Here is an 11,641-nt window from a genome sequence, read left to right on the forward strand (position 1 = left end):
CCTCGTCAACGGGCACCGCTTTGCAGCGAGCACCCAGCTGCCTGGCTGGAGCACGAGCGACCTGGGGGCTGTAACTCACGCCCCATCCCGCCGATGAGTGCGTCTCCCCGAGAGACAGCCCTGCAATACGGTTCCCCTTTTCCAAGGAGAAGGATAGATCTGGAAAGGTTTGGGAAATTGCCAGGAGCCCTGCGTGTGTGCGGTGGTGGGAGCTCATCCCTCTCCCAGCCTCTCACCACACGTACGATCCTTTGAACCAGGGGAACGTCCCTTGGAGGGGCCTCTGTTTTTGGCGTGCTCCCAGCTGCAAGTCAGCCTTTGCCCCGTACCTGGGATGAGGCGACTGGGACGGGGGTGGCTGATGCCTGGGATTACCTCTGGTGAATCTCTGGTAGCTGGCTGGGGCAGGGGCGCTGATGGGGGGCTCGTCCTGTTGGAGGGGGATGCCATGAGGTGTCTCAGAAGAAGAGGGGTGGGACACCGTTGGGGATGGGTCCCTGAGGAGCCTGGGGACAAGCAGGCAGCTGCGCTGGGAGGTGGCAGAGGTACGAGGAGGGAGGTCTCCACCACTGGGGCTGTTCCTTGATGTCAACCCCATGGTCAGGTCAGGGCTCTGAGGGAACCTCAAAGGGTGAGAGGAAGAGGGAGCCTGGGAGGAGAGGCCAAACACACTGCCAGTGTCCCTTGTCTCATGTGAAAATCAAGGTGAACTGGGAACTTCTCTCTAGTGTAATATTTCGGCTTTGAGGGTGGCCCTGTGCCTGAGCTGTGGGGTGAGCCAGGGGTCTGTAGTCACCCCTGGGACTTAGTGAGCAGGGATCAAAGGAAGCAACTCTGATGGCCAAACCCCAGGACTAGCAAATTCACCTTTTCTCTGAAGCTGAGGCGTTTTGGAGACCGTGCTCTCCAGTTAAGGTGGAAACAGAGCATCCTTCAGAGGGAAGCACTCGGCCCAGCCTGAGCTCTGGAGCAGCTGCTCCTGCGTCTGCAGCGCCCTGCAGACGGCTCGTAAAGTAAAGCCCTCAGAAGTCAGCAGGGTTGAGGCCGTGTGTCTGTCCAGAGTGCACCGGGGAGGGCTGGGGGTGGCTTCAGCCTTCAGACAAGCAGAGGAAGCACCTCTTTAGCCCCATTTAAGCTGCGTAGACCTGACTGCTCTGCTGCTGCATCCTTGTTTGCAGGTGGTGAATTACGCTCCCTTCACGCTGCTCCCATCCGCAGTACCAAGTGTCCTGTTTGAACAAGCGTATGCTGTTCAGCAAGATTTTAACCTGCTGGTGGATGCTATTAGTCAAAACAAAGAATTCCTGGAGGATACTCTGGCCAGGTAACTTTCTTGCGTGTTGCATTTTAATGAAATATTTTAAATGCAAAGCATTTATCATGTTTTAGGCATTCCGACCTTCCATCCATTCATGTCCTTCAAGCTGAGGTGGGCACTCCTGTCCTCTGCGGAAATTGTCTCCTTTGCTGCATTATTTGTCCTAAGATTAATTTCCATCAAGTCTCTGTGTTTTGAGGTCTCCTTGGGCCTTAGAAGATGGGGCATCTGGCCAAGAGTTGACTCCCTCCAATGATCTTCAATTTTGCCAGTGTTTCAAGCTTGTGAATTCTTACTTGTGAGCTGTTGGCCCCTGGGCCCTAGATTCAAATTGCTGGAATCTTCTCTGAGTCCTGGATTTAGTAGTCTCTTTTAGTGGGGTTTTGCATCCGCCTGTGGCTATCCGATAACCACCAGCTCTGCTGCCTGCCCGCAGTTATGAAGAGAAGGTGTTTGTTCCTTCCCCCACACCTACCTCTGATCAATCACCCTGTGTCCCCTGCTTTCCTGGCCATGCTGGGAAGGTGACCCGCGAGCTCTGGGTGCTGAGGACTGGTCAGCTCTGGCTCGTGAACTCTGCTGGATTTATCTGTGGCTGTTGCCCTATGCTGGAGCGACCATCCCTGACTGTGGCCCCCATAATCTGTAGGGCTGATGTTTCTACAAAACCCATGGCCCTTCCTGCTGCCCGTTCTCTGCTGCCTGTCTGCGCAGGTGCTGTTGGCTCTCTGGCACCGGGACAGAGCAAAGGAGACTGTTTTCCAGCGTCCTTCTTGTTTTGCTGAAGCCTGACCCCTCGGAGATGTTTTAATGCTTGCGCCTGTTCCAGAGCTGGCTGCAACCAGAGCTTGTGGGGGCACGTTTATACCTGTGGTTAAGGAACGCAGCGCCTGGGGCTTGTGTGCACTCAGGTGCCTGCCCAGTGCTGCCTCCTGCGCAGTGTCTCAGGGCAGCTCCTTGGAGGTGCTGCTCGCAATTAACTCAGGGATTTGGGACCCTGAAGAAAAGCCAGACCTGCTCTAGCAGGGCCACTGAAGCACGTGGCACCACAGTGTGCGGGATTTGGAGCCCAACAGGACAGGGGGAATTTGATGAAGCTCGTGAAGCTGCTTCTATGAACTGTGTGTAGAGGCACGGAGAAACTTCTGATTTCTTTCCTGTATCTGCAGAATTCTGCTGCATTTCTTTGCTTTTGCTTGTCCCGTCTCTCTGCCCTGCAAATGGAAATCACCTCTGCACAGCGATGCTTTTTGTGGAGTGGCTGTGCTGAGCAAACTGGATTTGCGTTACGGTTATGCTCTGTGGCCCTTGATGAAGAGTGCATTCATGGTGAGATGCTTAACAGTGCTGTTGAACTTGGTCTAGCCACAGCCCTGCTATCTGTGCTGGAGAATGTCCCTGGTAAGGTTTTTTTCTGGAGAGGAATTAATTTTCTTGTTCCTCTGTGACAGTGTAAGGGGGCTGATCTGGTCTGTCTTTCTCTCTAGCACCGTCAAGGTAGATGACTTCACAGCTCAACTCTTCAGAATCCACGTGCAAGTTTTGGAGGAAGGCTTGGCTCAGGTACCTTGGCAGGAGACCCCAGTGGTCAGCAGCTGCGCCCCTTTGCATTGCGATGGAATTGCCTGGTCTCTTTGTGCAAGCTTGCTGCCGTGGGCTTTGAACTGTCCCGTAGTCAGGCTGGTCGCTCCCTTCGCTACGATGTCTCGGTTACAGCCTGTGAGCTCGGGACCTTGCCCTATTTGACAGTCATGCCCTTTGGTTAGTGCTGCTGGAAACAGTCAGGCCTTGACTGGGAGGATTTAACATGGTTTGTCCTTGTCCTCTGGGAGCCTCGGGAGAGTGCAAGGATGTGTGCCGTGCCGGGACCTGCGCCGGACAGGCTGTCCCTGCAGGAGGTCCTTTACTCTTACGGGTGGTGTTAACTCCTCTGGAGTACTGAGGAGGGCTTGCTCAGTGGGCCCTGAGCAAGGGCCAAAGCACCCTCGGGCACGTCTTGCAGAAGTTTTTATCAAAATGAAGGTGACTGGATCTGCCCCAGGAGGATTTTGAAGTGAGGTCATCAAAGGGGTTTGCAGTTAAAGGCAACAGGAGAACCCACTTCACCTCCCCTCTGTTTCAGTCTGTGTTTTTAGGCATAAACCGCTCTGATTACATGTTTGACTGTGGGGTGGATGGGACACCGGCTCTGAAGCAGATAGAAATAAACACCATTGCTGCCAGCTTTGGAGGCCTCACCTCCCGCACTGCGGCGGTCCACGGGTAAGGGAACATCTCCGGCCCGTGCCGCCAGGCGCTGCAGCAGCTGTACTGCATGGCCTGCTGCACTCTGTGTCTTTGTGTGCTCTCCAAACTCCTGCTCCGTAGGTCTGGTCAGGGGCTGTCGTGGCATTTACAGCTTTTTTTTTTTTTTTTTGTTCCACAGGCAGGTGTTGAAAATGCTGGGAAAGTCTAAGGAGGCATCGCGCCTGCTGCCCAACAACCCATCGAAAGGGCTTGCCTTGGGTATTGCGAAAGCCTGGGAGCTCTACGGTTCTCAAAGGTAAGGAGAGAGGAGGTGCTGGAGGCTGGGTTATCTTGTCTCCTCTGGGGATGCACGTGTTTGGTTTTGAAATTGCGCTTTCTGACAGATGCCTGTTTGCTAGACAAGCTGCTCTCGAAAAGCCTGTGGCACCCTGGGAAGAGCAATGCGGTTGTCTTAGCACGCAAGGCTGCTGTGTCGCAAAGGCAGAGGGGTGCAGAGGGACCCTGGAGGAGTTGTGTGGTTCAACAACCCTGCACAAGAGCTTGCTTTTCCTCCTGCCCTTGTGCTTATGCCCCGCACCGGTTTGGTAATTACGCAGGATCAGTACTGCTCTCCGTTTGCATGCTGACCCTTAGAAACACTGGAGAAAACGAACAGGAGTAGTGCAGGAAGCCTGAATCGCAGAGATCAAAAGCTGGTGATCCTGGGTGCACGTGGAGTGTTTCTGGGTTTAATGATGTCCTTGGTATCTCTTCCAGTGCTGTGGTGATGTTTCTGGTGGAGGAAGTCCAGAGGAACATTTTTGATCAGCGATGTGTAGAAAATGAGCTTTGGAACAGGTAAAGGTTGAATTTTCCTGGGATGGGAAAGGAAGGAGATGGTACAGTTTTGGAAAAGGGAAGCAGAGCCAACTGCTGCGAGACCGTGGTGTTTCCCTCAAGGCAGCGTGTGGGGCGTCTCCAGGCTCTGCAGCAGGCACGGCGTGGCGGCAGGAACGTAGGAGCAGGCCAGGGAAAGATGGAGGCGTGCAGAATCTGTGTGCTTTTTACTTTGTCACCTACTTAAGGATAAAGTCAAAACACTTTATAGTTTCTGGGACTGCGAGAGGGCATGTCTTGGTATGTAACAGGGCAGCCTTTATCTTGGACTTATCTCTGTGGTCTGTTATGCAACTCTCTTCAGCGTTCCTTCGGTGGCCTCCTGCCTAGCCTCAGCACCCGCCTTCGGCTTCTCACCAACCTCCCAAAGCCACTCACCAGCTCTTCGCTGGAAATACCAGCAGCCATCAAAGCCTCTGGTCTCCAGGGCTGATTCCTTGCTGGTTTTGTGCCTGTGTAGTCCTCAGAGCTGCACCAGTGGTAGCTTTGCTGTGGGCCAAGTCTCTTAGACGAGACAATAAGGAGCAGAGCGGGGTTAATGAGGGTCCTGCTTGCTCTCTGACTTGGGATTGGGCACAGGGTATTTCATAAGAGCTTAATTAACGAAGCATCAAACCCATTGTGAAAGATCTGGGCAAAGTAAGCAACGCGGCCATGGAGTAAAGGACTCGGGAGGAGGAGGTGTTTTGATAAGGTCTGGCCCTGAGCCTGTTGCTGGAGCAGTGGGAGGTGTGTCGCGCTGTGTCTCCATATCAGCAAGTCCACACTGCCGCTGTGTGGAGGAAAGACTATAAAGCGTGAAGGAGGTAGAACATGCAGGAAGTCACTCTTCCAAGCCGGCAACTCTTGGCTTTGAAGCCAACAGTGAGTGAATCTGTTGTGTAGTGATAAAAACCCCAAAATACTGACTTCTCTTAGAAACACTTTAGGAGGTGAAAGGTGAGTATGGAGAAATCCAGGGTGTTTAGGCACATGTTCCGATTCCTACAGTATTTGTGCTGGAAACATAGGACAGGTGCTAAGAACAGGGACTGTTTTGGCCTGTAGGATTCCTCTGGCTCCATAGTACAAAGCCTGAGGTCATTTGTGAAGGAGCCTACAGATCCTCCTTGCTGGAGCCGCCGGTTCCACCTGTGATTTCTAGCTCAAGTAACTATGCCCAGCCTGGTGACTCTCCTGCTCCTCTCTTAACAGGAATATTCGGGTCATCAGGAAGCGATTCAGAGATGTGTTTGAAAAGGGGTCTCTGGATGATGCCAAGAGGCTGTATATGTGAGTATGAGCCAAGGTGCGCGTTCCTGGCTGTGTGGTGGGCACACAGGGCTGTAAATGGGAATTTTCAACCAAAGCTGGTGGTATGTTTTGAGTGTAAATAGTGACTTTCTGAGAAAGCCATTCTCTTCCGTGCTCCAGGCTGCTGCTGCTTCCCCTTAGAGCTGAAATGATTTTGTTTTCACAGTGGTGAGATTTTGCATACACCCATCAGTCCCTTACAGCTGGAAACATAATTTCCCTCCTTCAAGCCGCAGCCTTCAGAGCTCTGCGGGATCTTCACTTCCTCCATGTACATCTGCTATGAAAAGTCCTGGCTATTTCAGAGGCTTCCACAAAGACATTTCCTGTTTGCTGTTCACGTGGTGCTCTGCCAGCGGGAGCTGGGCTGGGTTACTAGTGCTAGAGGACGAAGCATTACATGTCTTTATGGTATCTGTTGGTTTTGAATGCACTCAGCATTCCCTGTGGAGGCCAGGACGTGCAGGTCACAGACTCCAAGTGCTGGCAGATGGTCCCAAGTGTGACATTTGTCCTATTTCCAGGGTAATGTGCTTGGAGCTGTACAAGCCTAAAGGAAGATATGGTTTCATGCCAATGTTTTTTCTGTAGTTAGGCTAATTTTTCCATGGTTTGACCTTTGGTGCCTCTGCTGTGTTTAATTAACGAATACATTTGTCATCGCCAGACAGTTAAGGGGAAAGTGTATCCACTGTACTTCCTCCAGAGCATCCTCTCCTCTTACTGATGAATGCCTTTACAGTCACACTGCCGGGCTGCCAGCAGTTTCTGTGCTGCTTTCCCTGACCACATGCGCAGTTTGTGTGGCCAAAGCTTGGGTGTGTGGTGCTACAGGTATGCTGACGGCCCTGCCCTGGCAGGATGTTTGGGTGCCTGGGCAGGTTGTTGAGTTGATGTCCTGCCTTGAATTGCCACCGGAGAAGGACCCTGTTCCCTCCCGGCTTCAAGAATCTCCCAGGCCTGGTTCCCAGTGGCAAAAGCTATTAAAAAAAAAAAAAAAAAAAAAGGTTCTTACCTCCCTGCTGGGCTGGGTGCCTGAATTATTGAGACTTTGGTTAGTCAGGGCAGAGGCCAGGTGTCAGCTCCCTGTGTCTCAGGACAGTGCAAGCTAGCTGGGGCTCAGTGGATAGGAGCCAGGGCTTGCAGTCCTCAGCTTTCTCTGGCAGAGCCAGCCAGGAGCAGAACAGCCCACGAGGCCGAGGAGAAGGGGTAAATGCTGTAACGCGTTGCCTGCCTGACCCCCTTGCAGCCCCCTTGGTGCTGGGGGGTTCGGGCAGAGGCGGGCAGGGACTGGCCTGGTTCTGTGAATGCTTCTGGTTTCTGTTCCAGGGACGGCCAGGAGGTAGCAGTGGTGTACTACAGAGAGGGCTACGTGCCAAAGAACTACGACCAGCAGGTCAGTACTGACCGCTCTGCTCGGAGAAGCCACCCACGCTGTGGCCTTGCCCAGCGAGTCTGAAACGCCCTGTGATCCCAGGGGCATCTCTCCTGTCCTGGGTGGCGTTAGTCCTGTCCCACGTGGCTGACTGATAGCATAGGGACGCTGTAACTCTGCAGTGCCTGTGGGTGTCCCTGGCACTCACGCAGCAAGAAAAAGGAGTGGCTTTCTTCTCCAATAACCGCTTATGTGGTGACCTCTTACTGCAGCACTGAATTGCTTCTGTACAATAACACAGGTATTAGCACCTGCTTAAAGGGTTTAGACTTGATCTACAGATCACACTCGTCCTCTACTAGGAGTATTAGGCTGCAGGTAATAATAATACAGACCAAATCTTGTTGTTGTCTGGAGGTGGCAGCACTGGACAAGCTGGGGAGGGAGTGCAGGCAAAGGCAGTGGACTAATCTGCCTGTGCTGTTTCCAGAATTGGTGGGAAATCCATGTACGCGTGTCTGCTTGTCTCCGGAATGCTATTCCCACCCTCCATCCCTGCCAGGCAGGGAGGGAGGAGGCAAATCGTATGTCAATAACCGAACAGAAAAGAGTGGAGAAAACCTTTTGGTTTTTGGCTGATGGGATGGTTGCTCTCTTTCTGTCTCAGAACTGGGAGGCACGGTTGTTGCTGGAGAGATCGAGGGCAGTGAAGTGCCCTGACATTGCTACCCAACTCGCAGGCACCAAGAAAGTCCAGCAGGAACTGAGCCGGCCAGGGACGCTGGAGAGATTACTGCCCGGCCGCGCCGAGGCTGTCACTCGAATAAGAGCAACGTTTGCTGGACTCTATTCCCTGGATGTGGTGAGTGTGAGCGGGGCTGGAGCAGGAACAGACATGCAGATGTTTGCTTGGCCTGCACGATGTTTCTCTTTGGTTAAGAAGATGGGAGGGCTTTGTTGTGGTCCCTGGGGGACCCTGTTGATCCTGCTCAGAGGGGTCTGTCGAGGAGCCCCTGCTCCTCCCTGACACTTTGCTGTTGCCATCCTTTCCTGCCAGGGCGAAGAGGGCGACAAGATAGCTGCTATGGCTATTGCTGACCCTGACCAGTTTGTGCTGAAGCCGCAGCGAGAAGGTGGAGGTATGAGCTGGACTGGGTCCGTGTGGGTTTTCTTTGCAGTTCGTGCTGTATCCAGGAGAGGCAGTAGCTCTGTGATGGCTCCTGCTCCTGTGCTGAGGGGTGAAAGGTGGGGTGGGGTGGCTTGTAGCTGCTTGTAGCCACGAGGACTAGTCATGGCAGTAAGGTAATGCTGCTCCTGGAGGAGCTCCTTAGGCCCCAGAGCTGGGGTGTGGGGAGACCAGGCAGCACGTGGGGAGGCAAAGGCTGGGTCTGTTTAGGCCGCTGGGGCCAGCGGCTTCTGCTGTGCTGGGAAGTGCTTGACTTGCTGGTTTTGTTGTCAGGGAACAACCTCTATGGTGAAGAGCTCAGGCAGGTTCTGGAGAAGATCAGAGACAGCCCTGAGAGGACCTCCTACATCTTGATGGATAAGATCAAACCACAGCCAACAATTAATTACTTACTGAGGGCTCACAGTCCCCTACAAGTGTCCGAGTGCATCTCGGAGCTCGGTATTTTTGGTGTCTATGTCAGGTGAGAAATGTGCTTGTGTTACGGGGTGGTTACCTGCTCCAGCCGGCACTTGGGTTGGGAGCGTTTTTCCCTCTGCGCTGTCTGAGCACAGCGGCAGGGCAGATGTTTCTTGGGAGGTGGTGGTACAGGGGACAGACATGACCATTCAGAATCTGCCCCTATCAGCAGCTCTCTGAGCACTAGGACCTGGGCAGGTTGTTGAGTTGATGTCCTGCCTTGACAGCGTGTTCCGATGCTGAACTGCTGCTCTGTACCTGCTGCCAAACGAGTTGTTGAAAAACTGCAGAGCTGGTGCTGGCCATTATGGGTGTAACAGCCACGTGGAACTGGCGTGTCTCATCCCTGATTTCTGGGAGCACTTCTCAGGTTCTGGATGCAGCCACATGCTTTTCTGAAGCCCTGGTGATCTCAGTAATATCTGAAGGCTTAATGCGGTCGTGTTCAACCCTAAATAGCTGCTGCTTTTGTTTAAAACCCTCATGGGCCCATAGAAATGTTTCCGTAGTTTATAAATTAAGGTCCTTCTTGTACAATTTTAGAAACAAATGTACTCTGGCAGCGTTCAGAACCTGACACTGCCTGTGTGCAGAGCAGTCAGACCAAAATGGCCCAGCTGAGAAAGGGCACCGCTGCTGGCAGGCACAAAACAGGCGCAGCTCTGTTGTCTGCAGAGACCTCTGCATTAGCCCTGGGGCTTTTACACGCCTGTTACCTGCCCTGCGCTGTGGCAGGGAACGTGAATCAAATTGTCCAAGATGAAATGCCGTAAGCTTTCTGCTCAGTTGCCCTTTTCTTTGCAGACAGGGCAAGGAGATGGTGATGAACAAGGCTGCCGGCCACCTCCTGCGGACGAAGGCGATTGAGCACGCAGACGGCGGGGTAGCGGCTGGGGTGGCAGGGCTGGACACTCCTTACTTGGTGTGAGGAGGCGATGCCCCATCCTGCCCACCTCCCTCTGCTGCCCGAAGAGCTGATCTGCCACAGCGATGTTCTCCTTAGGGTGCGCTTACCAAGGTCTGACGTGTTCGGGACAGCGAGGAGGGACTGCGTGGACACAACTGCTCGAACGTCCTGCGTCCCAGCCCCAGCTTCTTCTCTGCCATTCCTTCTGCAGGAAGAAGGGATTCCCTTGCTCTGCCTGCTCAGGGGGCCCTGCCCATCCCAGCTGTGACCTCCCAGGACTGCATTGCTCTGGGTGTTCCCTTGGGGTCTAGCCTGCTGGCAGGGGTACGTACAGCAGAACAGCCACTCGCACTGTTCCCAGTTTCGTGCTCCTTGATGCTGCATTATTTCTGGAAACACAAAGCCTAGGGAATGGGAGGAGAAAGGTGGATGCGCAAGTAACAGCCTTCATCTGTGGGAACTGTGGCCCAGTGCCTCAGTGCTTTCCGGGTTAAAGAGGGGAGCCCAGCTCCATGTGCCCATGGCCCCTCCAGCCCTCCTTCAGCTGCTGCTGCTGTCCTGATTTCTACTTTTCCCGGTGCCTGAGGATCCTCAGGGTTCCTGCACAAGGGACAGCTGCCCTGGTGTAATTTGCCCAAGGGCCTCTTGCTTGCTTTTGCTTTGCCTAACTCCTGCTTTGTTGGACTGGGTACTCCTCCCAAGCAGCGCTTCACTCTGGGACCAGCATCAGCGGACGATGAGACATGTCTCCCTCCAGGTTTCATGAATCAGTGGGAACAGCGCAGCAGTGGAGGGTCGTGCAGGCTCTCCATCCCATGGGCTTTTGCCTCTTCCTCCACTCCTTTTCCTCCTCAGCAGAGCAGTTCAAGGGGAAACAGAAGGTGTGCCTTTCTGGCAGTGCCCTGGTAAAGCACCCAGGTAGCCTCAGCTCTACCCTTTTAGTGACAGCAGAGAGAAGCAGTGTAAAGCCAGTATTTCTGAAGAATGACTGGGCCGAGTGACAGACCTGCACCCTGCTGGGCACATTGCTGCAGTGTGGCAACGCTGTGTGCTTCAGTTAGCAATCTTTCACCTTGGAAAGTGTGACTGATTCTGTGATTCCTGGGTGGTTGTTTCGTTAGGGGGTGTTGAGTACCCTCAGCCAGAGATTAAAATGTATGTGCAATCTGAACACTGTTCTTGTGCTAACTTTGTCCGAGACTAGATGCGAAGGGCAGGCAGGGCCTCTGGGCAGCTGTACACCTGTGCATGGCCCTTTCATGTACCTTCACGGTGGGGACAGCTAAAGCCAACCCACCAGTTTCTGCTCTGGGTGCTGTAAGGCTGCGCAGCACCGTGTCGGAGATGTGTCCTGGCACTTGGCTCTGCAGCGCTGGCCCAGCACAACCGGTGGATGGAGAGCTGCTGGGGTGGGGGGTGCCAGGTAAGACAGTCTTGGGGAGGAAACACTCTCAGCCTGGTGCTGTGACTGTGCAGTTTGCTGGAGCAGCAAGGGCCACAAGGTTAGATGCAGCTGTGAGGAGCAGGAGAGCACTGTAGCAGGGCCCCTGAGCTGCTGGAGAGGCCTGAGCCAAAGGTGACACTGGAGGCAGAGGCTGGTATCCATTGCTGTGCCTGGGTGAGGACCAGGCCTGGTGTGGAGGGGAGGCAGCTATCAACAGCCCCGAGCTTCCTTGGGTGCTTGTCTGTCTCCCTGGCATTAGTCCTGCGTGGGGGGGGTTGATGACAGATGGGCGTCGCACTGTCTTGTGCTTTCCACGAGCCTTGGTGGAACAATGTTGGCTGGAAACCAGGGAGAAACTGAGGCACAGGCTCCAGCCCTGGAGCCAGAGCTTCTGCCCTTGCCCCGGTGCAGAGCAGCAGCAGACTGAGTCACAGCCTGTAAATCCCAGTCCGTGAAAGAGCATCGCACTGGCAGTAGCCTACCCTGGTTATGGCACAGCACATACAACAGCAATGTCTGAGCACCCCCATCTCCCC

At 53.9% G+C, this 11,641-nt stretch overlaps 1 protein-coding gene across 1 annotated transcript in view; it reads left to right on the forward strand.

The window, feature by feature from the left end:
* The window catches only part of GSS (glutathione synthetase), a 12,578-nt gene extending 1,842 nt beyond the window's left edge, over positions 1 to 10,736 (forward strand). Inside the window, exons 2-12 of the mRNA XM_009318690.1 lie at positions 1,179 to 1,324; positions 2,806 to 2,881; positions 3,441 to 3,580; positions 3,744 to 3,860; positions 4,322 to 4,402; positions 5,636 to 5,713; positions 7,064 to 7,130; positions 7,777 to 7,971; positions 8,167 to 8,248; positions 8,569 to 8,758; positions 9,559 to 10,736. Coding sequence (XP_009316965.1) covers positions 1,179 to 1,324; positions 2,806 to 2,881; positions 3,441 to 3,580; positions 3,744 to 3,860; positions 4,322 to 4,402; positions 5,636 to 5,713; positions 7,064 to 7,130; positions 7,777 to 7,971; positions 8,167 to 8,248; positions 8,569 to 8,758; positions 9,559 to 9,682 — 1,296 coding nt within the window. The 3' untranslated portion in view covers positions 9,683 to 10,736. The remainder of the gene's footprint in view (positions 1 to 1,178; positions 1,325 to 2,805; positions 2,882 to 3,440; positions 3,581 to 3,743; positions 3,861 to 4,321; positions 4,403 to 5,635; positions 5,714 to 7,063; positions 7,131 to 7,776; positions 7,972 to 8,166; positions 8,249 to 8,568; positions 8,759 to 9,558) is intronic.
* Positions 10,737 to 11,641: the final 905 nt, after the last annotated feature.

This window comes from Pygoscelis adeliae, unplaced genomic scaffold, assembly GCF_000699105.1.
Source record: "Pygoscelis adeliae isolate BGI_AS28 unplaced genomic scaffold, ASM69910v1 Scaffold72, whole genome shotgun sequence".
NCBI lineage: Eukaryota > Metazoa > Chordata > Aves > Sphenisciformes > Spheniscidae > Pygoscelis > Pygoscelis adeliae.